General features: G+C 29.1%; 1 protein-coding gene across 1 annotated transcript; it reads right to left on the bottom strand.

Moving 5' to 3' along the window:
* Nucleotides 1–24,463: 24,463 nt before the first annotated feature.
* LOC119675317 lies at nt 24,464–24,829 on the bottom strand. The gene has a single exon (XM_038086513.1). It carries the CDS (start codon nt 24,827–24,829, stop codon nt 24,464–24,466), a length of 366 nt encoding a protein of 121 aa, XP_037942441.1.
* Between the last annotated feature and the right edge of the window lie 505 nt (nt 24,830–25,334).

The raw sequence follows: 25,334 nt of genomic DNA, 5'->3' as shown, positions 1-25,334 counted from the left end.
GTCGCCACTCCTTCAGATAATTGGTTAATTTTTAGTTACATAAATCTAAAACATGACAGAGGATTCACATTTTAACATGATTGCTATAGTTTTCATATTTCATGATATCCGTACGGCTTTTACACTGTAGTGTGAATATTTTAACTATTTAAAATATTTACGAATTCGAAAGATGTAATAGCGTTATTATATTTCATACTAGCGCAAGTACTATAAGTGTACAGTTAGTATATAATCGATATGAAATATGAAATATGAAGCGATTTGACATAAAAAGGTGTACTAATTAAATAAGTTTTCTTTCAAGTTGACACGTTCATATACGATCAAACCTAATGCAAAGTAGGCATTGTTTTCTCATGAACTTAAAAACTTTTCCTTTGTGATTTACTTATATTGCGCCTTTACAAAACTGTACTGTTATGAAAGAATACACTTCAAAACGCTACACAAAAGATACTTTTATCAAAGAATTTTAAACAAAACCAAAACACGCGCGCGATTACAATCATACAAAGGAAGATCTGAGTATTGACAAAAAATAAAGAAAATTTTGTGTTTTTTAGGCAAACAAATGAAAAACTCGTTTCTTATTGCAAATCACTGGCAATAATTCTTGTCAATTTAAAAATGGTGCGGTAACTATTCTGGTTTGATTATTGTCATAAATGTGGCGATGACACAGTGTGTCAGCAAAATTATCTGGATTTACTTTATGCAAGGCTTTTACCTTTGGGACTATGTAACATTAACGATTTTTGTTGCTACAAAACGCTTCGGGGATGTCATTAGGGAATCACTTTTTGACACAATGACACGAGTAATAATCATGCTGGTAACACTAATGCTGGACTTTGTAGGTGGGTTGATGGGTAGGTATTTGATGTTACAAGTTTTTGGTGAACCAGTACGTGAATAATGGTACTTCCATATAATCCCTTAACAATAGATGCTTTAATATTCTGCCATGTACATATATAAATGTTTTTTTGGAATTTATATACAGCAATTGTGATCAGCATATGTCATATTTTCTCATTTATTGTAAACAAACTTTGCCGTCACTACTGTTATGAACAGCAGTTCTTCAATAAAACCTGAAAACCTGAATTATAACAACGATTAACGCCCATATACTTTTTATTTTATATTGAAATTTATTATTAAGCATTCGAAAAAAAAATTTTTTTGCGTTTTGAATTCGTTTGTTGTTTAGGCAAGTAATATCTAATATATATTCTTTATAATACAATGCGTACATATATTATATATTGATGTATTACAACATAATTTAGACAATAGGTGTACTAATGAATAATAAGAACACATTGATTTAATCTACGATGATAGAACACACAATAAACGTCGAGCGCAAATTAAACACCCATTGTTATTTTAGGCAATAATGTGAAAACTTTTTAAAAGAAACAAAAAGCTTAGGGCGTACCCACTTTGTACGAACTTATCTGTTGCAGTAACTGTTACTGATTATTTTTGAACAACTTTTGTATTCAGTAACAATAAGCGGATAAATGAAAGCAGGATGAAAGGAATTAGAGACGTCGATGACCTACAATAGAACATTTAATAGTACAGTATATTGTCATTACATGTACGCTATGAAAGAATGTAGAATTGTACATAAATTATGTATGAACTGCTGTATTTCTATAAAAGATATTTAAAGGACGATAACAAGTTTAATCATTAATATCATCATCATCCTTATGATTATTATTGCTAAAAACATCATCATCATCCATCTTCATCCATTACAAAACAAAACAATAAATGTCTAATAATTTCACAGAAAGTCTGCTGCCCTTTCTCTGATTATAAGCAAAGGATCAAACTCATAATAACAGAAGAAAAACTTTAGAAGAGCGAAGCACGAGGTGATTAAACGTAGTTCAATGTCATTCGCCATAAAAGAAGTTTTAAGGTTAAGCAACAACAAAATGGGGTGAGATATTACAGTAGGATGAGGAATATTGTTTGTCAAAGGGCACACAAAATTCCATATAACTGACGCGTACGCTTTTACAATTTTATATGCATCTGAATTTGTTTGATGATATGTATTACCGCATTTCAAAATGTGAGATGTTAAAATAAAATTGTCTTATCAATGAAAGTAATTTGTACTTATTTCCATATGTTCGATTTAACTGTTGCACAATCATTTCTAGCACAGCACTAAATTCATAAAACTGTCTTCATACTGCAATGCTGTGTTTCAATTTAATATAGTAGTATTAAGTTTTAATTAAAAATATGGTGGTTTCTTAAAAGTTACCATTACCAAATGTGAAAAAATTTTATAATAAATGGCGGATGTATGGTACTCCAACAAGTAATAATGTTTTGAATTCAAAACTCCCACACCAACGAACCTGTAAAGTACATTGCAAAATACAAATTCGTGAATATCTTCAAATAAAGCAAAATCTATTAGCAAACAAAAGAAACTGTAAATAATTTCTATTTAATTTGACCAAATTATATTTTCATATTTTCAATTTAAATTTCAATTTCCCCCCATTTATCTACAAATTTCCTGTTGCGCTGAAGGGATGGATAATACAAGAGTACACTACCCATGCAAATTTGTTCAATATGGTTTTATATGGAAGTGCCTTGTGAGGCGCTACCGAATGAATACATCTGGCGTAATTGAATTGACGCTTAGTTCATATGCCAAGGAAAGAATGAATTTAAGCTAAATACTGCGTATAGAAAGTAGAAAAAATTGCTAACAGTAGGTGGTCATAGGAAAAGACAAAAACATTGTTGCAGACATACATCATTTCCAAATATTTTGCCAATTCTATATAAAATAGTAAATAAAATCATATATTTAAAACCTGGACTAATATATTATAAGTAATGAACAATCAACTAAAAAATTGGTGAACGAATAAAAGACATTTGTTAAAAGCCTGGTAATTATACTTTAGTACTTATTTTTTTGATATCAAAAGAGAATCATTGCTTCTGTCAACATCTTTAAATTGTTCGGGTGTCCTTTCTTATTATACCCATACAAACAATTCTTATGATTTATTGAATAATAACAAGCTTAAGTAAGAAATTACCCTTCATTTGCAGAACAAGGTGAATATGACGAACCGAACACATTTTGATTTACGCCATTAACCTATTAAAAACTGCAAGCATAGAATTGTATATAAAATTTTAAAAGAATATGTACTGGAAAAATAACTATTAGAGTTTTGATTTAAGAATAAACATTGATTAATTGTAAAACTGGCAAGAGTTCGTTTATGTATGTATATGAAATCTGTTCATGAATGAAATTCAATCTAAACCAATTATTAATACGAAAACTAAACTACATTATTCAAATCATACCATATAAGATAAAATATTGAAAAATCTTATTTGCTCTAAATATACCAGTTGAAATATTTTTAGTCTAAATCATAAATTTGTATATCACTTGTATTCCAAATCGATCCGAGCTCAATGAAGTATAACATATTAAGTATTTTGTGGTTTTAAAAATATATGTGAATGAAACATTCGTATATTTGTAATTGAGATTTGTTAAAATTTTATTTGAGTTTGTCAGTGGCAATAAAAACAATATCATCCAAATATTGTCCAAGGAATATCTTATAGTACTAATCCTTTAGAAGTGATTCTATAGACCTGGCTTTCAGCACGAAATTTATATATGAATGGCCTATGCCATTGGCCTATAAAGAAAAAGAAATCTCATCAAGAGGATAAGCAGATTTTGAGAACTCATACACTATATACCATCTCAACTCAAGTTTGTATAAGTAACAATTGCCTATATAAATCAGTTAACGTATAAACCAGTCATTTCCCTTCAACTTTTAGAACATCAGACCTAACATTTCTATCATTAATACATCATTATCATTAAATGAAAAATCCATAATATTCGCTACTACTTACTTCGGTAAAGTAAGATCAACGAGGTACTTGCATCGAGATGCTATATTATTAAGGCTTTATTGCATTTTTTAGAATTTTATTTACGTCCATTTATCACTTCATTGGGTTTTTTATGTTATCATAATAATTTTCTTAGATTGTATCAAACAGTTTGAATGCTGCCTAGCAAAGTTTTGCCAAATCAGCCTATTTACTTATTTCTAGTTTAACTGTTAGTATTTTTAGTTTTCGGTAAAGATTACCGTTTCTTAAGTACAATGGAGTATTATTGGCTGTTGTATCCTGAATAAATTTTCTAAAGCACTGCCTAACTTCAGTATTACTATTCTTGACACCATTACAAAGTGCAACTGTGTCAAGTTATATAAACTCTAATTTCGATTAGAGTTTCATTAGAAATATACTTTTTCGAAAATGTAATCGAAATTTTATTTTTAACACACACTACAAAATGTCTTCGTTCAATCTTTCACATATATCTTTCAGGTTGGATAACGACAACGTAATCAGCGAAAAGTATACAAACTGAAGTCTGTATAATATTCGGCAATATAGTTTTCCGGCGTATATTTTAGAGTTATTGAAATTGCTGGCATGTTTCGTGATGTGTGTGGTATTCTTCATCATTCAATTTACAAATAAACTTTGATGTTTTACGTCAGTGGGTAGCACTTTCCAGTAGTAGCACTCGATTAGCATAGACTCTGAAACATTAAATTCTATCCAGCTAAACAACAACACAAGATGCGGTACTACTATTAATATAATAAACATCAGTAAACATGATAAGGAAAGTGATATATGTAAAAGATAATTCCAAACAATTACTGTAGCGATGGCTGACTTAGAGGGCAGTTCATAACCTACCAAGACATTTGGTGATATGTGAATAACAGAAATAAAAATCGATTTATAATAAGTGATGACTTAACGCAAAGCACACTTTCTGCGGTGGTACGTATCTATCATAAAACTCAAATTACCGGCTAGCGCAACATACCAACTAAAATAAATCAGATAAAGTCAAAGTCTTCTCTGAATACCTTAGACACAATTTTAAGTTATACTACAACTCGAGCGCCACCGAAATTTAATTTGAAATCTATGCAAATAAGGTTACTACGTAGTTAGCTTAAATACGTAATTTGATCAGTAAAAATGATATCTAAACATACATTTTGCTTCACATTGACATCTTTATTCGCTTCCATTGGATTGATGCCAAATCCATTTTAACTGTTCAATACTCAGAGAGTAAATTTATAAGCCGACTCATTATAAGCATTATTGCATATCATTAATAACTTCTGCAACATAACTCTTAATATTTATATTTGATATTGTATTAAATGTTGTATTTTTATTAAAAAGACGTTTTAATATGATTCTATAAAACTCTATTTATACTTTTAAACAATTAAACAATTAAAATTCTCATAAAGTCGCCAACTAATAAAATAAGCAAATCCCAATCCATTTTCTGACGTATGTTTTCAAATATATTGCCTTGTATAAAGTTTGAAATTAATGAAAAGAAACACCTCTTAATTGGCAACTTCCATTTCGCTCGACCTAATGAATTTCAAACAAAATATTTTGTATAATCAATTTGCGCACGAGAAAGACAACACGTCGCGCGAAAAGTTCTTAACAAATGTAACCACTCAAATAAGATTACGTACATTTTATTTGTTCGGACGAATACGCAAGACAAAATTCGCATGCAATTGAACCGCAGCCTTATACTGCATTTACATTGGCCTCAAATGGCTCATTTTGATCAAAAATCGAAAATGAGAAGCAAATGGTTCATTCTTGCATACAAAATTTCACGAATTAGATCCATTGGATCACATTCTATATGAATGCGTTCCAACGAGGTTCGAATGCGTTCCAAGTATGTTCCAAATACAAAGGAATACGTTGAACATGCCCTAAATAAAAGCTCTTTATGAGATTTTTACACTTTGAGAAAGTTGTTTCTGTTTGGTGGTTGCATTTCCTTGAAAACGATGCACCTCTTTTTAGAGCTTCTACTTCCCAAAAAGTACGTAATCGAAGTTAAAAATATGTTTTCAGTTTATATTGTAAAGTTTGAAGGTATATTTAACCTTCAACCTTATACCTTGAAGATATATTTAACTGACCAACCGGTCAGTGTAAACACCATATTAGGAACATAGTTTATATTAAACTCAACAAATTAATTTAAATTAAATTAAATACAGAAATAGAATTTTAATTTTAATAAATTTGAAATGATGAACAATAATAAACAAATAAACAATGCATTTATTTTTAATAAAGAATTCGAAAAAACGATAAAGTTTTTGGACAAATAGAAAAAACATCAAAATGTATAAAAAATAAAAAAACTATTTCTTGAGTTAGAAACGTTTTTTAGGGCTTAAAACATAATTTTCATGTTAAATAATTTAGTACTTAACAGTGAAATATACAATTTTGCTACACAAGCAATTTTCCTTTAGTACTTTATTTTTGGTTACAAATTATTTTGTTTCTGTTTGTAAAAAAATAAGAGGTAACAAAAAATAAGCTAAGGAATAAGAAATTATTCCTTAACGCTAATTTGAAATGTAATTGTAAGTTGCTTTAGTAAAAGTACTTATGAGTTTTATATTTTAAACGAAGGATTTGAAAACTTATTAAATACAATAATAAAATAAAAAATTAAATTAGATTGTTGGAGATTTTAATAAAACTTGATAGTCTAACACTCAATCAATAAAGAAAATGTCATGGTTGTGCTTGGCTATAAAGTAACCAATATACACAACGTTCTAGAAGCAACCATAAGGATACCTTCTGATCAAAAAAGAACGAGAGGCCTATTTTTGAATTCCCGCGCTTATCCAATCGGTAAATTTTTTAAATTTTTACACTGGCAACACTATTATACACATTCTGCCGAAACTGTTAAAAAATGTTAAAAAAGGCCTTTGGCGATTTGTGTGTGTCGCAACCACGAGTATACGAATGGTTAAAAAGGTTCAAAGACGGTCGTACAAGCTTGGACTATGATGACATCCCTGGCCGCCCAACAACTTCTGTTAATTCTGTTAATCAAAAATAAAAATTAAAGTTCTTTTTTGATCACAAGGTACATTACAATCTTTTGTTATAGAAATAATACAAGAAAAACAAATTTAATTCACTGTTATTTGTTATTAATTATATAAAGAGGTTTTCGAACAGAAGTGAAACAACAACAAAAATTTATTTTTTTAAATTATTTTAATTAATTGAATTTTTGGCTGACCATACAGCTGTTTCGAGTATTGCCAAATACCCTTCATCAGTGGTCTTGGAAATAATTCTTATATTTAATTATTCGTAAATAATTATTTTTGAGACTGCAAGTACCAGGAATCGAACTCGGGTCCTGCCAAATGTGAAGCTCAGAATCAGCGCACCTTAACCAACTGATCCAAAGCCGTACTTGACTTTTTATGTTCGCATATTTTTGCTGGAGTTTTGTTACTTTTGCTATGAAAGTTTTTATTAACAATTTTACTTGCTGTATTTATATATTAGAACGAAATCATAAACCAGCTGTAGAATAATTGAATTAATTAATTAATTATATTTTTTATTTTTAATTGTTAAATTTCAAAACTATTCTATTCGTAGAGGCATTATTTGTTGCATGATTTGTTCTTTCTTATGAATAGAACCTAATCTAGGAACGTAATGCTGAGAAAGTCATGCTAATGTTACTCCACTAGTCGCACGGGCGAGAACCAATATTTATTGGCGAGAACCATATTTTTCTGAATAAGTTGTAATTTAACGTCAAATTTTCCAGACGAAAGTGACTATTATAGTTTTAATAGAAACTTGTTATATTTACATAAAGAGGTTTTCGAACAGAAGTGAAACAACAACAAAAATTTATTTTTTAAATTATTTTAATTAATTGAATTTTTGGCTGACCATACAGCTGTTTCGAGTATTGCCAAATACCCTTCATCAGTGGTCTTGGAAATAATTCTTGTATTTAATTATTCGTAAATAATTATTTTTGAGACTGCAAGTACCAGGAATATTAATTATATTTAATAATTTTGGTCTTATGGAGGTAAAAGACATAATGAAGAAATTTTTTCATCAAATGTCCAATATGATAAACATACTGCCAATGTTGATTACTAAACAAGATGTTCGCTCGAAATAACTTAAAAATTTTTCGCTTGGAACTGAAATGGACTTAACTAGCATTTACTTGAACTAAACTCATTCATAGAATCAAACTAAATTGACATCGGCTTTATAACGGATGGCTACTTTACTAATAAGTAAATTTCACAACAAGCTTCTTCAAAATCCCAAAAACTACACTATACTTTAAACAAATCACCCCAGTAACAAAACGTACGGTTGTAAAACAATATTATTAAAACATAATATACATATATTATTATAACATAATATATATCATTATTAAATTCAGTAACAAGTCAAAATTTAGCAACACTATAAGCGATGACCAGACATCTTAGCTTATTGAGGCTGCTAAAACTCCTGATCTAATATAATTTTTTGACCATAAATGCTGAACTATTGAATCCTTCTCTTATTGTCTTCAGATCAGTTGTAACTTATTTTCTTCAAAATATGTACAACCACAAAACATGTCGAAACACCTATCAATATGTGCTTTTAAGAAAACTTGTTCCAAATATATGGCCTAAAAGCGAAGCCGAAGTCTATATTAACGAACTATTTATATACGCCACGCATTCTACACGGGTAGACAACAAAAAACACAAAGGAAGCACCTCCAAGTCAAAAAATTGACAAAATATAACAGAAAATAAAATTTATGGAATTATTAAGGGTAAAAAGATCCTCTCAGCAAAAACACAGAGATAATTAAGATCACTAAGGAACCGCGAGAACTGAAAGAACAATTCGCAGCAACAACAAATAACATTGTTGCAGTTATTCATAATTGTTTGAAATTTCTTACTTAAAAATAAAACTTTTTTCTTTATATTTGACTTTAAAACAAATATAAAAAAGATTACTTATTTTAATAGTTGTAATTGATAAATGACTTGTAGATCCTTTCACTGCTATTCTTGGTTTATCAAGGCTTTTAGGAATCTGCTTTAATAAGGTTTACAAAATTGGACAATGAAATGGACAATGTTTTACTGACATACGAGCAATCAAAGCTGAAGCGATAATTGAAAAGCACATTTGCATGAGAAAAATTCTAGATAAGATCAAAATATTATAAAATGAAAAAGTATTAAATAATTGTTGAAAAAACCTATTAAAAAAAAGGACCCATTTATTTTGTGTCGCATATAGAAAGTCAAAAATGAAAATTCTTAAAATGGATTATATTGATTAGAAATAGCGAAATATTACTTCTCAATTATAAATATTTGCAAATTATACTACATACTTAGTAGTATATAAATATATACTACTAAGTATGGCAAAAAAAATCACGTTGCTGGATTGAACTGGCCGAAATATACTCAAAACAACAACACTATTTTCTCTACCTCAACCAGTATAGGTATACTGGCCAAATACATCGGCGAGTATAAAAAAGAGTATTAATATCGCAATAAGCGAACTATTGTGAACTTTCATTGGAAATTGCAATGAATATTGCAATCATATGTCAAAAATTATATGTAAACAAAAAGTTAAACAATTTTCAAAAATTTCATAAATTTGAAAATTGGGAAAAAAGAAAAATTTCAGTGTTTTATTTTGAAATTTTCAACATTTTTCCCATTTCTTTTAATTTTGTATTCATTTTAATTTTCAATTCATATTAATTTTTTATTTTTGTACAAAATTTAATTTGCTTGCATTATGCTATTTTTGCTATTTGTCAAAACCTAACACTTGACAGATTGCAATAGTGATGGCAATGTCTTGCGTAGCCAACATAGGCCAGAATGCAGTTTTTGCCATACTTGCGAGCCACCGAATAATTTCTCCGCTCTTGTTTTGAAGTAAGAAATTTTACAAGAAAACTCCTAAAAACTTGTGTCTATAATCAGTGAGTGGATATGTATTAACAATGGAATATGTGTGGAGTTTTTGTTAATGTAGTCAAGGAAAAAGTTCAAGGACTTAAGCCTCAATATTTCATAAATTAAGGCGTAGTGAGAAAAATGTTTTAAAACTATCAAAAGTTGAAAGCTGTTATTTAATCAATGTGCCCAAAAAAATCGGATTCACTATACAATATATTGTGAATTACATATATTTAATATTTAAAAAGTATATTCAATTTTTTTTATCCACTTAACTTTCCTTGCATAAAAGTATATTTCTCTTATATGACTTCTTTATTTATTTTTTTTTTAGCTTTTCTTGTTTTTTTTATTCACATATATCTTGTGAGTTAGTAACAATATCAACATATCCCAGCAAAATACTGTAAAAGTTGTATATTTATTTAAAAAACTTAAGTAAAATTGTGTTTTCATTTCAAATAATGAACGACACCCTTTTAGAGATAAAACCACATACAATTTATTTGTCTTTAAAATTGAAAATATAAAAAATTAAATTATATGCAATAAATATATATTATATATGGTTTAATTGGTCAATTTTAGTCAAAATACAAAAGAAAAATATATTATCTGCATTGAAAAAACTTGTTCTTATGAACATCAAATGTTTTGTTTTAATTAACCATTTTCATTAACATTACTCGTAATCGGCTGTTCCGAAGGCAAAAAGCAACAAGTTTATGTCTAAAGTTTCTAATTTGTATATTAAGCAACAACGTTATTCTCTTCATCTCACGTGCTAGTTATAAAATTTCTAATATACTAAGAGACTGCAAAAAAAATAAACTAAAGCGGTGAGCGATCTATTGTGAACTTTCATTGGAAACTCCAATGAATATTCCAGTCATTTGCCAAAAGTTGTATTTAAACAAGCACTCAAACACAACTATTAAAAAAACTTCTCAAATTTAAAAAATGAAATATTATATAATATAATACAAAAATAAATATAAATATATATATAATATAAATATAATAATATAATATAAATATAATATAAATATAATATAAATATAATATAAATATAATACAAAAATTATGAAAAATACATACATATGTATGTATATGCTTAAAGATATACAAAAATTTTTTAATGTACATGAAATAAAAATCACACTAAACTTTTTAACTTGTTACCAACTAACAAGTAAATGTTTATTAAGGCATAAATGTTTTCAACCATGAATAATTTTATATTGTATTATAAAATATAATAATACAAACCATCTCTTGTTCAGTATAAAGTTTGCCATTTCAAGAAATAAAATAGTTCACTTTTTTGTTTTATATCACAAAACTACTCCTAAGAATTGCCTGTAACACAATTCTTAAAAAAATATTACAACATATATTTGACTGTTATGAATGACTCTATCTTCGAGTGTCTTAACATCAATTTGATATCACCTATATTCAATAGTTTACCAGGTGTTATCCTTCAACAAAATAAATTTTATTTTCTATTTGTATTTAAGAGTTCCAAGAAATTGTTGTTAATTTTTTTGGCTCAATAGAGGATCCAAGTGTTATGAAATTATTTTTTATTTCACTAGCTAAATATTTAGCACCATATTAAATTCTACTGCATTGATCTTAAGTTTCAAGTCTAGAAAACATTTAACTATTTTGCGATATTGAACTTTGATCCGTTGTAGTATTAAGATTTTAGACTTCCTAAGCCAGTCAAATAATTTTTCTTTTAATTACTCTGGAGTACTCTAGACAAGTGCCGCACTTTTGACTCCCGCTATAGCACTTCGTTTTTTACCATTACTATTTGCAAATTATTCTATAGTACAAACGTGTGTCTCATTTCTTACATTCTTGTTTAAGTTAATTACAGCCCTCATTGGCAACATGCAAATGAATTGATTTTTATCCAATCCTTATATCAAGGATTGTATAATTTTCAAGCATTTTTTGTGCAACAAAAAATTTATTTATAGAATTACTAGTATCTCGTACATTTGTACGACTTCTAAATTCATCATCTCACACCGGATCGTTTAACATCATTAACCCTAAAAAAAAAATTTTTTAATTTTTCGAATTTATTTCAATTATTGTTTTCTAAGTATATATTATTGTTTTCTATAATCTGAAATGTATTACATCTAACTGTTCTAGCTGCTTAAATCAATAATCTACACCAACACCATTTAGATTTTTTCTTATATCAAAAACGCATACCTGATCTGATCTCAATAGAGATCTGTCTATTATTCGGTATAAATTTTTACTTACATATTAACCTTCAAAATTTCCCACCATAACTGTTAATCTGTGAAATAGAACGGGTTCCACTTTTTGCTCTTTCACTGTCGTTTTTTATTAATATAAATAAGAAAATTTGTCATGGCCGCATGAAAGTTGGGGCAGGAAATTATCTGTGGTTAAAGTATGCCTCCTCAATCAAAAGGCAGCCGCATGTGGGGAGGAGATGTGGGTTCAAAGCTTTCTCCCTGAGCTATGAGGTCAAAAGTATACTAGTACTATATATTTATATTATTTTCACTAGTACTGTAAATAATTTTTATTGCTTTAATTAAAAATTATAATTGTATATTTTTCTATTTTAATACTTTTGTTTTAAAACAATTAATTAGGTCATAATTTCCTGACGATTTATGTTAAGAAATAAACGTGCCCTTTCTAGCACTCTTTGCAAATTCAAACCTTTTTAAAATACGATGTGACTAAAGAAATGTAATGGTCTTACACCTCTTAACATCCATAGAGAAATTAATGTAAGGTCAGAAAAGATCATCACAGAATTCGGCAAACTACCGGTGGTTGTTTCCGTTGTTGTTCTAAACGTGAAATCTTCTAAAAATACAAACTTAATGCTTTTCCTTTTCAAGCACATCTATTTTGCTAACATTCCTCCCTTCTAAAAACCCTACAGACTCATTTCTAAAACGTGTCTTGTTGCGCTAATATTAATTTTTATTATTAAATGCACTAAAGGGTTAAAAACTCGTTTGAAAAATATTTTGTCAAAACAATCTCCGAGTTACTGAATTCCTAATAAGACTAATATCTCACATCTAATGATATGAACCTCATGATATAAATCACGTTATCGGTTTAAACGGGTTAATCATTATACATTTGGAATACATCACATTGGGAAATAAGTAGACTAAACTGAATAAATGTTTTTAATGAATTGTTGTGGTAAGGTTCGTTTATCTGCCAATTAGATCAATATTATGAGATATGTAAAATAAATAAATTTTCTTAGATGTATAAAATAAATATTTAAACGTTACTGCAATTTACTTTGCTTTATATAATTAAAACTCATCAAATTAAAACAAATAGAAAATAGATGATGACAAACTTTTTAAGCCCCCACAGCAACAACAACAAATTTTAAGGAAATAAACAAATAAACAATCAAATTAGAAATAAAAGAAAACAACTGTATGAATAAGTGAATGAGCGAAAAAACAAACAAAATTTGTCCTTTGATGTTGGACGTTGTTGTTGTTTTTTTATTATTCTACAATTTTATTTTGATTAACGCTCCATGGGACGTCATATATAGCGAAATTATTTGGCTTACTAATAGAAATCTGCGAAATATAGTCTTATGCGTAAATAAATGAAAGTATGAGCCATAAATGAATACTAGCTGGTTTTTTTTTTATTAAAAACCCTCCTCCCCCCGCTATGGGAACTCATTTTTTGTTATTTGAATGGCTTAGTTTATCAAAGGTCGATCGGATCAGTTTGTTTTAAGACCAAGCTCTAATATATTACATACCTGAGTACAAACTGTTGAAGTGTAGGAATTGAAATCAAATATATATCTTGTTTTAAAAATTGACACCACAACTGAAAACTACTGCACATAATTGAAACAATATGAAGAGATTTTATTTCATTCAAACTCTTTTAAATACTCTTCGAATAAGAGTAATACGAGTTTGTAGTTACTACACAAATACAGGTTATCTAATGCATTCGTTTCATTATCTAACAAAGGAAACAATCGGAAAGCTAAACGAAGCACAAAACTGCTGCCACAATTCATAATGGGGAGGAGTTTCGCACTTTCATCACACATTTATAATATTGATTTTCTAAATTGAGTTGAAATGTTCTATGTGGTGAAACACAACGAGCACAGCACACATACATGTAGGTTCCATGATTAAAAAGAGACAATGGAGTGTAAATAACAATAACCAAAGATTGTTTTGATAGCAACAAACAACGCCCACATTCCTTTATGTTCATTGGAGTCTTACAGATTAATACTCGGCATTCGACGATATGAATTGTAAGTGCGCGCAAGTCCGCCAGAGATAGAAGATGTCATAATACTGTATTGTTTTATCAGGTTAAAAGATATATTTATCTTTAGTCAAAATTTAGTTAAAGCAAAGATTTCGTAACTGTTGGAACTAACAGACCGTCAGTCTGCAGTAAATATTACTTGCCTATCTCTGCATAATTTTATTAGCAGCCAATCAAGATGTAGTGCCTTTTGTTTAATACAGTATTTTGATACGTATGCAACTTCAGGTGTTTTGGCTACCAAACGAACTTGTTATAGGCAGGTGGTTAAATAATATTTACAGTTAATTAAATTAAAGCACCTTCAATATATAATGACGGCTCTCCTGATGTTGTTAGAGGTAAGATATAAATAAATAGTGCCGAAATTCTTTAGTTTAACAAAAACATGGATTAACCAATAGTGGTGTATTGTAAGTGGCTTGTGTGTTGTCTAGATAAATTATTCGGTACAGGTGTTTCTGTAACGAAAATAAAAAACTCCAGAAAAGAAAACCATCATTCATACTCAATACAGTTTTGTGTAAGAGTGCAGCAATTTCGATTGGATAATGGACTGTTTTTTAAATTATTAAAGTTGGGAAGTACATTTGAATTTGTTTTAACAACATTGATGACGTATATGAACCACAAAACTGTTTAATTAGCATAGAAATGGTGTTCAAGTTTATCGTCGAGGTAATATCAAAATTCTTCTTCGGCAAGATAAATTGACTCAAAAATTGTTTATAAATAAATAAAAATTCATCGTCATGTTACTAAACAGTTAACTAAATAAATGATTTTTTTGATTTTTCTTTTAATTAAGATTAGATATTTTTTTTAATCAGTTAATAATAATCTGAAACTTATGTTTTTTAGTTTCTTATTCGTAATACATTTGCAAGTTTGAGGATTAAGTAAATTCAAGAATTTCAATACATGAACTAAAGTAAACCATTTAACACTTTTTGAAAAAATATTTTTTGATATAATATGCAAAATTACCTCTCTTTCTAAACTTATTTAGTGAATCTTAGTCCGATGGAATTTTTGTGAAAGCAGATAAATAAGTTGGCAAATGTTACAAGGAATTTCCTCAACTACAATTATGTGGTTTAGTGCTTTAATACAAACAATAAAAAAACAACACAATTAAATTAAAAATTTATATTGAAATAATAATGTCAATAATTGACTAACCCAGAATAAATATTTTTAATAATTTTGCACAAATATAATTTAGAACTTCTCTGCAGTTTTCACTAAAGACAATTTGTTGGAACAAAGAACTTAATAAATAAATAAAGAACTAAATTAAACATTCCAATGACTTAAAATAACTCTATTTTATTCAAATGCAGACATCTATTTTGAGCATGAAACACAATAGTTAGACTTGCCCCAAAAGAGCTCTCACTACCGATGACGTTTTGTCAATGTATCCAAATAATTTACATATACGAGTATCATCGAACAACCATGTTCCCTAAATATGACATTGTGTAAGTTTTTCCTATTTCCAAAGCTTCTGATTAATTATACGTAGAACACGTTATAAGTCTGTTGACACCTCAATAATCTATGTATATAAAACTTAGTGCTATAATATTTTAAAGTATTTTCAACTAACCCTGAATTCTTTAATTCCTTATTTTAGAAATCAGATAATTCTAACATCTACTTCCGGGGTATTTTTAAAAATAAATTCTTGAGTAATATTTTACAAAATATGTTATATAGTACATATGTGAAGACTTCAGTGCCTCGGCTTCTTCATGTTCATTTACTGTTTTCGATAATTACTAAACAAAACTTAAACGTAATGTCCACATCGCAGCTTTTGTTTTAATGAGTTCAAAAGCTGAGCGCTGAAATTGTCAAAAGTTAATTTATGCAGTTAATCAAAAAAAAAAAAGTCAAAAAAATTTAATTTGTTTATATTACAACTAAGTCATACGGTGCAGTCAGAAGACTAATCTCCTATTCTAATGATAACATGATCAGAATTTAATTTATTTAGTAATTTAAATGAGTGTTTATTAAAGAAGAAGCTGGAAAATCATTTACTTTAAACTTACTTTTTTGCCCTTATTATGGATAGTTATGTGGTTTTTAAAACGCATAGATTTTTGTCTTACACTTTTTTCTACTTATATAACTAATTAAATCCTAATTAAATTGGAATAATATAAAAAATTTTAAATAAAATATTAATAAATTAAATAAAAATATTAATTTGAACATCAAGTTGTGGCACCATATATTTTGTTGTCTTTTTTAATATGGAACTAAAATTAATAATATAAAAATATGATTATGAAAAGTCTTCAGCTTTACCAAATTTTTTGTAAACATTTAAAGTGTATCCTTTTATTTCATATGTTTGGATGTAAAATTCCAATCCTTTCCCTTTTGAGAAATACATTCTTTAAGATTCGATGTGATGAATTTTATTCAAGTTAATTTATTCTTAATGAACTCCTTTACAAAAAAGTCTCTGTGAACGTGGCATAGGATTTAAAAGTAAATGTATATGTTTATTGAGAGTTCTATACTAAAACATAAATTTACGAGTAAATATTATTTAAACAAATCATTATTTCTTATATTGTATTTTCATCACATTTGAATTATTTATCACTACATAAATAATAAATTCATTTTATAAACAAATTGTTTATTCTCGTGTAAAGAAAACAATTATTTAAAAATGTATTGATTCAATGATGCATAAATATTTAAATGATATAATTTCCCTTAGTTATTTTGATTCTAGTCTATTCTAAAAAGATCCCTCGGTTCGACCTAAACACAAATTCAAAGGCAACGAATTAGTTGTAGTTTATGAATTATAAAGATTATCTATAACGTTATTATCTATATATCAAATTAATTAAGTTAATAAATTAAATTTAGTCATCGATGATCTAATATGGGTGTAGCCAACTATAGTATTCCATGGCTGGTGATAAAGTGTACTTTTCACGTATGCTACAGTTGCTGATAGTTTTGTAATATCTTAATATATATCGGGTCATCAAACATATTGATTAGCCGATTGATTTATTCTTGCACTATATCAACGGTCTTAATGAAAAAGTGCTAACATGTTACATATTGAGGAAGTATAAAATTTTCATAAATGTTCAAAGCGATATATCGATTGATATATAATTTTATGTCAAAAAGATTCGTTGAAAGATTTTCAAGTCAACCAATACAAATTTGTATCCAGTATTATGAGTATCAACCAACTTTGAGCTGGCAGCAATAGGTCTTTCATTTAAAAAAAACGTGCGTTACTATGACTAAAAACATTCCATTAGTAATTTAATTTGAAGTAAACGTTATTATTAATTTGAAGTAAACGTACTACGTCTATCACAATCGGGCTCAATTTTTCATATTAATGACTCAATTTTTCATATCTTTTATAAATTTATTTATTTAAGCTTTGTCAAACGTGCGCAAAAATATAATCACTATGTAACTTTTATTGCTTTTAATTGAAAAAAAAAATTGAATTTCAAAGTTACAAACAAGCCATTGACTTTAAAAAAGATATTTGTTAAAAACAGTGTGCTATTTTAAAGAGAGAAGTGCAATTTTTATAAATTTAAATTAATTTTTATTTAACAAATTAAATTTTAACCTTGCAATATAAACATAAAATCAAAATTTGTGTATTTTTACTAATACGATCAAAACAGCTGATAAAGACAACTTACGTTTTTTAAACAAAAGAATTATTAATCATCTGAATGTAAATATATTCCAAAAATATTGTATGATCGATTGTGAAAGAGTTATAAGACGATATTCACAAATAAGTGAAAATGGCTTAAGTAGCTATATAATGCTAAATTCAGAAAACATTAAAATAAAAGATCAATCTACAATTAAACCTTTAGATAAATCAATAACTGAAATAAATGTAGCAAAAACAACTAGTGAAATTGCCATAGCAAATAAAATTAAATTAATTAATAATAAAAACAAAAATTCAAAGAAAATTTTCCCAAACCAATAAAAAGTCACGATATAAAATCAAACAGACATGATCACACAACAAGCAATACGACTTCGGGTCTTTTTAATAAGGAAATATCTTAATTAGCTCATGTGGAACAAAACCACAGCAGTAACCTAGCAAATCATTCGGATACAGCCAAAGTACATGGCCTGAATAAATGCATACAAATCATAAAAAGAAAACATATCCAGAAATCAATAAATGCTAATAATACTAAAGCAACAAAAACACGAAGCAGAATATATCTCAACAGCAAATCCATTTGCCGCTCTAACTGAAGATGATAAGGATACCCAACCCGCCACTACTCAAAAACCGCCACCAATATTTCTGGTAAAAAGACTCAAAGGATCTTGTATACTTGCTAACACAAAGTATTGGAAAAGACTCGTGTTGTTCCTCTTAGTTACGGAAATGTCGATGAAACACAAATTTTAATCAACGAAGAACCACATAATTAATAAATAAAATAATAATATAAATAATTTCGAAAAACATGGCAAGCATTTTTAGAAACATCAATTAAAAAGTGTCAGAGGATTAACAGTGATTATAAAGGGAATAGAACCAGAAATTATAGAAGCGCTCGCAGAATAAAGATTTAAAGTAAAATCTGTGTACAATATTAAAAACTGTGAGAAAGTTCCGTCGCCGCTCTAGAGAATAGAGTTTGAACTAGATGCAAAGATATACAAACCGACCAAATTACTCGTTACAATTCCTACTTCTCGGAAAAATATTGGTAGAAGAACCACACAAGCGTAAAAATTCGGTACACTGTATTAATTGTCAGGAATATGCACATGCCAAGTCCTATTGCACACTCCGCAGTGTTTGCATTGCATGTGGTGACTTTCCTTTCAATCCAAAGATTGATCAACTAATAAAAACAACCCAGCAACAAATTGTAAATTGCAGAGGGAAGCACACCGCCATTTACAGAGGTTGTGTAGTATTTATTGTCGAAAAGAAATTATTTCCAGCATTGCGAGCCTGTTCTAACTTAATAGCCTCACCATAACTATTAAACGCGATTCTACCAAAATGCTATATCTGACATCACCTATAATCAAAATATTTACTTGTTAACGAATGTCATATGCAAAAGCTTAGGCCAACATAAAAATGAACTTGTATTGTTTCTACTATCCCATCATGCATTTTCCGACCCACAACTTTAAAGCAGAGTATATGCAGGCAACAAGCACATGACTAGAAGCGGTCCGACATAGCGGCCAGTGATTTTAATGCCAAACACACATATTGGATCTCAAGAATCATATTACCAAAAGGAAAATCTCTGATGAACATTGATCTTGATATAGCCTCTTATCACACGTTGAACTTTTATTTTAATTAAAAATACGCCAATAGTCGACCTAAAATCTAAAGAAAAGCTCTAAAACCAGGACTCAAAATGGCTTAAATCTAAAAAATATATTAGCTTACATATTACCACTCATACTTCTCTAAAAACGAACGATAAAATCGATAAGGTTCTCTAGAGCTTAACATCTTCACTACAGCAAGCCGTTTGAATATCAACCCCAAGCCCAAAAATTCAAAATCTATAAACTAGCACACATCGAACGAAATCGTAACCCTTACACGGAAGAAAGGACAAGTACGACGTGAATGACAACAACAAAGATCTCTCCAAATTTAAAGGCAATTTAACAATCTTACCAGGCACTCAAATAAAAAAAAATCGCATAAAATTCATTTTATTTCATTTTATTTCATTTTATTTCATTTTATTTCATTTTATTTCATTTTATTTCATTTTATTTCATTTTAGCGAAGAAGAAAGGGGTGCTGCATATGCATATCGACTAAAATTTTTTATTCATCTAATCTCTACTTCAACAGACAAGACCCTCTAACACAAAACGACACTATGGCCTTAAGTTTCAATAAAAACTATTAAAAAATAAAATTAAAGAATTAAACACCAAAAAGCCACAAGCTACGACAAAATTACAGGCAAGATGTTGGAAAAGATTCCACAAATAGCGAAGGACCAGCATGCAGCGTCTTTAGACAGAATGTCATACTGTCAACATTTCTTATAAGCGGACGTGTTTTTAAGCCGCTCTCCGTGAAATTTAAATTTACAGTCTGAAAACTATTTACCTATATCAAGTATTTTGCAAAAACTATTTTTGTAATTAATACAATATTTAGTATAATAAAAAAAAATATTTTGATAAAAAAACATTTACAAAAAGTGAAAAGTGCATAAAATATTAATTTGAAAATAATGCGCGCTTTTTCGGTTTCTGTTCATTTTCTTTTGCAATAAACTACTTAAACAGCTGACAGAGGCAGCAGATCAATATTTAAAGTTCAAAATGAAAAATGAAAAAAATAATCAAACATGAGGTTAGTGTGGTTGTTTGCAAACATTTACAAAACAAGAAAGTGCTGCCAGAGATAGCTATTATTCTATGAAAACGCGTTCCACACAAACTGTGATTCTAAGCCTACAACACAACACATTGCATCTATCATTGCAATTTTATTTTATTTTATTTTATTTTATTTTATTTCATTTTATTTCATTTTATTTTATTCTATTTCATTTTATTTCATTTTATTTTATTTTATTTTATTTTATTTTACATTATTTTATTTTATTTCATTTTATTTTATTTTATATTTTTTCATTTCATTTCATTTTATTTTATTTCATTTTATTTTATTTTATTTCAATTTATTCATTTATTTCATTTTATTTCATTTTATTTCATTTACTATTTCATTTTATTCATTTATTTTCCAATTTATTTCATTTTATTTCATTTATTTCATTTATTTCATTTTATTTCATTTTATTCATTTTTATTCATATTATTTCATTATTCATTTATTTCAATTTTATTTCATTTTATTTCATTTTTATCATTTTATTTCAGTTTTATTCATTTATTTCATTTTATTTCATTTTATTTCATTTTATTTCATTTTATTTCATTTTATTTTATTTTATTTTATTTTATTTTATTTTATTTTATTTTATTTTATTTCATTTTATTTCATTTTATTTTATTTTATTTTATTTTATTTTATTTTATTTATTTTATCTATTATGTTAATATTTCAATACAAAATATAATAATATGTAGGATATATATTCTTATTGTGAATTAATTTAATTTAACTTTAATTATATTCATATAGACATATATATGTACATATATATATATATATAGAGTAGAGTAGAAAACTGTAAAATAAACATTATCAGTTGATATCTTTCAAAATAATTTTACAATTATTAGTATACTATACAATTATTATTAGTATATTATATATATATATTATATATATATTATATTATATATATAATATAATATATATATATTAATATATAATATATATTATATTATATACCATATATAATATATAATATATATTATACACTTTAAAGTGTAAAATATTAAAATAAATTAACAAACCACTGACATTATAATATTAACCTGTCGCCCAACATCAACGCAAAATGGACAAACCGCGAAATTTTCGCGCTTTCTTTTTACTGTTGGCATAGCTTCAGGTGACTGCAAGACTGGGTTTTGTCACTGCAACAAATACTTCTCTCGTAGTTGATAAAAAAAAATTCGAAGAGAAAGTTTGAGTTCAATTAGCTCGTCTGTGAAAATCATTGGAATTCGTGGCAGTAAAACTTTTTCGTCTGGAAACTTGCCACTCAAAATGGTGGCTTCGATAATGTTTTACATCAATTTTTTAATTACCTATCGCTTACCATTGCATGGCCGTGGTGGGTTCAAATTCCGAAGTAAAATAACCGGTGATCCAACTTACAGTCATAGAAAGTGTGGTGGCATGCCTGGCACATCCAGTGAGTTTAAAAACTCTGCTGGGTCATTAACAGCTTCGTTGGCATCACAAACTTTATCTGTCGATTTTATATGGTTCATTTGGCATTGGCAGCAATACTACTTTGTGATACACCTGACATTTGATTATAAACTTTGAATTGAATCGTTGATCAATTGTAAACAAATCCCGTTGCTCCAGAAGAAGTCATTTGGAAGCATGAATTAAATGTGCGAATGGAATTCAGGAATAGGTATGAATCTTCATGTATGCCAATGAGCAAGCCATTCAAGGCTTCTGGTGGTCTTTCAATTTCTGGTAGCTACACTTTTCCTGATGCATAACACATCCCCTCTGATTCCTGTTTGAATTTGAGTGCATGACAATAAGGGCATTCTTTGTCGATAGAACCATTTTTTATCCACTTTCGGATGTGCGGAATATTCAATATCTGGTTCCTACTCAAATGCAAGACGAAGGAATGAAATGGATATAAATACCTGATGTACTTGTTGTCGTAGTCATTGGCTCTGCGTGTGTTAACTACAAACCGGCGCGCTTGTCACCGTTCTAATTGTTATTGTTGATTTCATTCAGCTTGTACCTCTTGTATTTGAAGTTATGCATTTGCGACGTGCTCACACGCAATTTTTCATTATCTTGTTGAAGTTGTTCTTCTGTTCTTACTGATCTACTATTTCGCATGTTTGTTGCATTACTCATATGACGCCCCAAATGGGACTCCTTGTATCTTACTGGCATTATTCAGCCGAATATACACAAAAAATTATTGTACTTACTGATAAAAATGGGATAATGTATTAGTTATTTTATTATTTTACCTCCAAAAAGAGAAAGTTACGTAAGTAAATATGACAGACACGATTGACAGTTTATATTTGACTCAATTTTGTTCACATTTCATTATTTAAGATTGCTTAATCTAATATGTTACAAAACATACTAGATTGTAACATTTCTCCGCGCTTAATTTTTGACAAGGTTTAAGTTTTCCTAAAATCGTCGGCTTCAAATCGATTAACATCCTTCCGAATACGTCCACTTTTTCGAAGTTGAACTACTTCGGTAGAACGTTCTTCACTAGATATTCATGTTGATTGGCTAGATGAAGGCGGTGTTGCGTTGACGAAATTGGAAGCAAATTCAAAAATTGAAATGAAGAGAAGTCAGAGGTACTTCTAGTTTTAAGCTGATTTAACGTGACGTTTGATGTTACCAAAAGATGTGTTCACTCGGTAAACCATTTTACCAAGTTGTATCACAATTTCTCCTTTTATCCATTTTTCCCCTCTTGTGTAGTTTCGAACGAAGACAGGTTGCTTTAGACTGAATTTCATTTTTCGCTTCAAAGTTTTAAGGTGCTTCCTAGGTGATTCAAACAGTTGACTCAACAGGGTACGAACAGGCCTTCCATGTAGAAGTTCAGCAGGTAATTTACCTTCAGCATTCGGCATTGTTGCAAGGTATTTTGATACAGTGAATTTGAGGATCAATCCATCGTCAATGTCTTTCTTAACAGCAGTTTTAAAGGATCTGACGAATCGCTCGACTAACCCGTTTGAGACTGAATGAAACGGCGCTGTTGTTATATATTTGATACCAAGTTTTGAGTAAAAATGTTTGAATGCTTCAGCTGTTAATTGAGGACCATTGTCACTAACGATGGTTTCTGTTATACCTTCCAGGAAAAATATAGAAGACAATGCTGATGTGGTGTCAACCGTTGTTGTTATAGATAGTTGTACGATGAACGGAAATTGCGAGAAAGCGTCCATACATATTAGCCATATTAGATTACAGAATGGGCCAGCAAAGTCGATATTACGTATTCACGTGCGTGAGCAGGATTTGCAATTTTGCACACATCACAATTTTCAGTTAATTGTGCTATGCCCTTGTCAAGATAAGTCCACCAGACATGTTGTCGAGCTAGCTGTTTCATTTTCGATACTTCCCAATGACCATTATGAAGAAGTTTAACAACTTTCTGCTTAAGGGAGGCTGGAATGACAACCCGGTTGTACTCCGTCTGGAGGCAAAACAAATTGTTATTTAGCATTAAAGCAAAGCGATGATTGAAAAATGATCGAAGATCAGCATCTTGTGGCATTAGCTTTTCAGGCCAACCGTTTGTAACGAGAAAATAAACTCGGCGAAGGATTGAATCATTTTTGGCATGCTGACGAATTATTTCAGCGTCGATAGGTGTGTTAAATTCATTTCAGTTGAAACAGGATTCTTCATGATCAAAAGTTTTATCACCAACGGGTTAATGAAATAAAGCATCGGCATTTCCATGGTCAGTAGTTTTACGATACCGAACATCATAACATACTGATAAGCCATTAGTATAATAGCCCATCGCTGTAAACGATATGTCGTCATCGACGGAAACTGATGAGTTGGATTGAAAATGCTCGAGAGATTTAGATGCAGAAGCAATAGGCCTTTCTGTACCGTCAACGTACGTATGCAAGAGCACGACTCCTATGCCATAGGAGGAGGCATCTATAGCTAGAACCAACGGTAGCTGTTCCTGATAATGCGCTGCATTGAGAATATGCATCTTAAGAGCTATAAATGCTTGTTGTTGTGCAGAACCCCATGTGAATTTTACATTTTTCCGGCGCAGCATGTTGATTGGCGCGGATGATTGCGAGAAATTAGGTATAAAATTATGGTAGTAGTTCACCTTGCCCATGAATGTTTTTGCTTGCTCTAAAGCATTCTAGATCCAGAATTATAGAGATCTAAGCGGCTGCAGGTTTTTGACTGCTTTTAGTCCTGACTCATCTGGCAAAATGCCTTTTGCACTAATTTGACGCCCAAGATACTCGATTTTATCTCGTAGAAAGAAACATTTTTCTTGCTTGCATCTGATACCATTTTGTTGCAAAATTCGAAGTACTTGTTCTAGCCGGCTGATGTGTTGTTGAAATGTAGATGCAGAGATGATGATGTCATTGAGATAATTTCCGCAACCTTCTGCGCCTTGAAGTAACTGCTCAAGATATCTTTGGAATATAGCTGGAGCGCTTGCAATTCTAAACGGTAAACTTTGGTATTGAAATAATCCAAGCGAAGTGTTGACAACCATTATTGTTTTTGCCTCAAATACGCATCCTTAAGGTCGATTTTTG

Source organism: Teleopsis dalmanni, chromosome 2 (assembly GCF_002237135.1).
Source record: "Teleopsis dalmanni isolate 2A chromosome 2, ASM223713v2, whole genome shotgun sequence".
Classification (NCBI taxonomy): domain Eukaryota; kingdom Metazoa; phylum Arthropoda; class Insecta; order Diptera; family Diopsidae; genus Teleopsis; species Teleopsis dalmanni.
This window is presented reverse-complemented; position numbering and strand designations above follow the sequence as displayed.

Bases quoted from the DNA above. Each gene is read 5' to 3' on its own strand.
- LOC119675317 (XM_038086513.1), bottom strand. From the start codon at position 24,829: ATGCTGCGCCGGAAAAATGTAAAATTCACATGGGGTTCTGCACAACAA.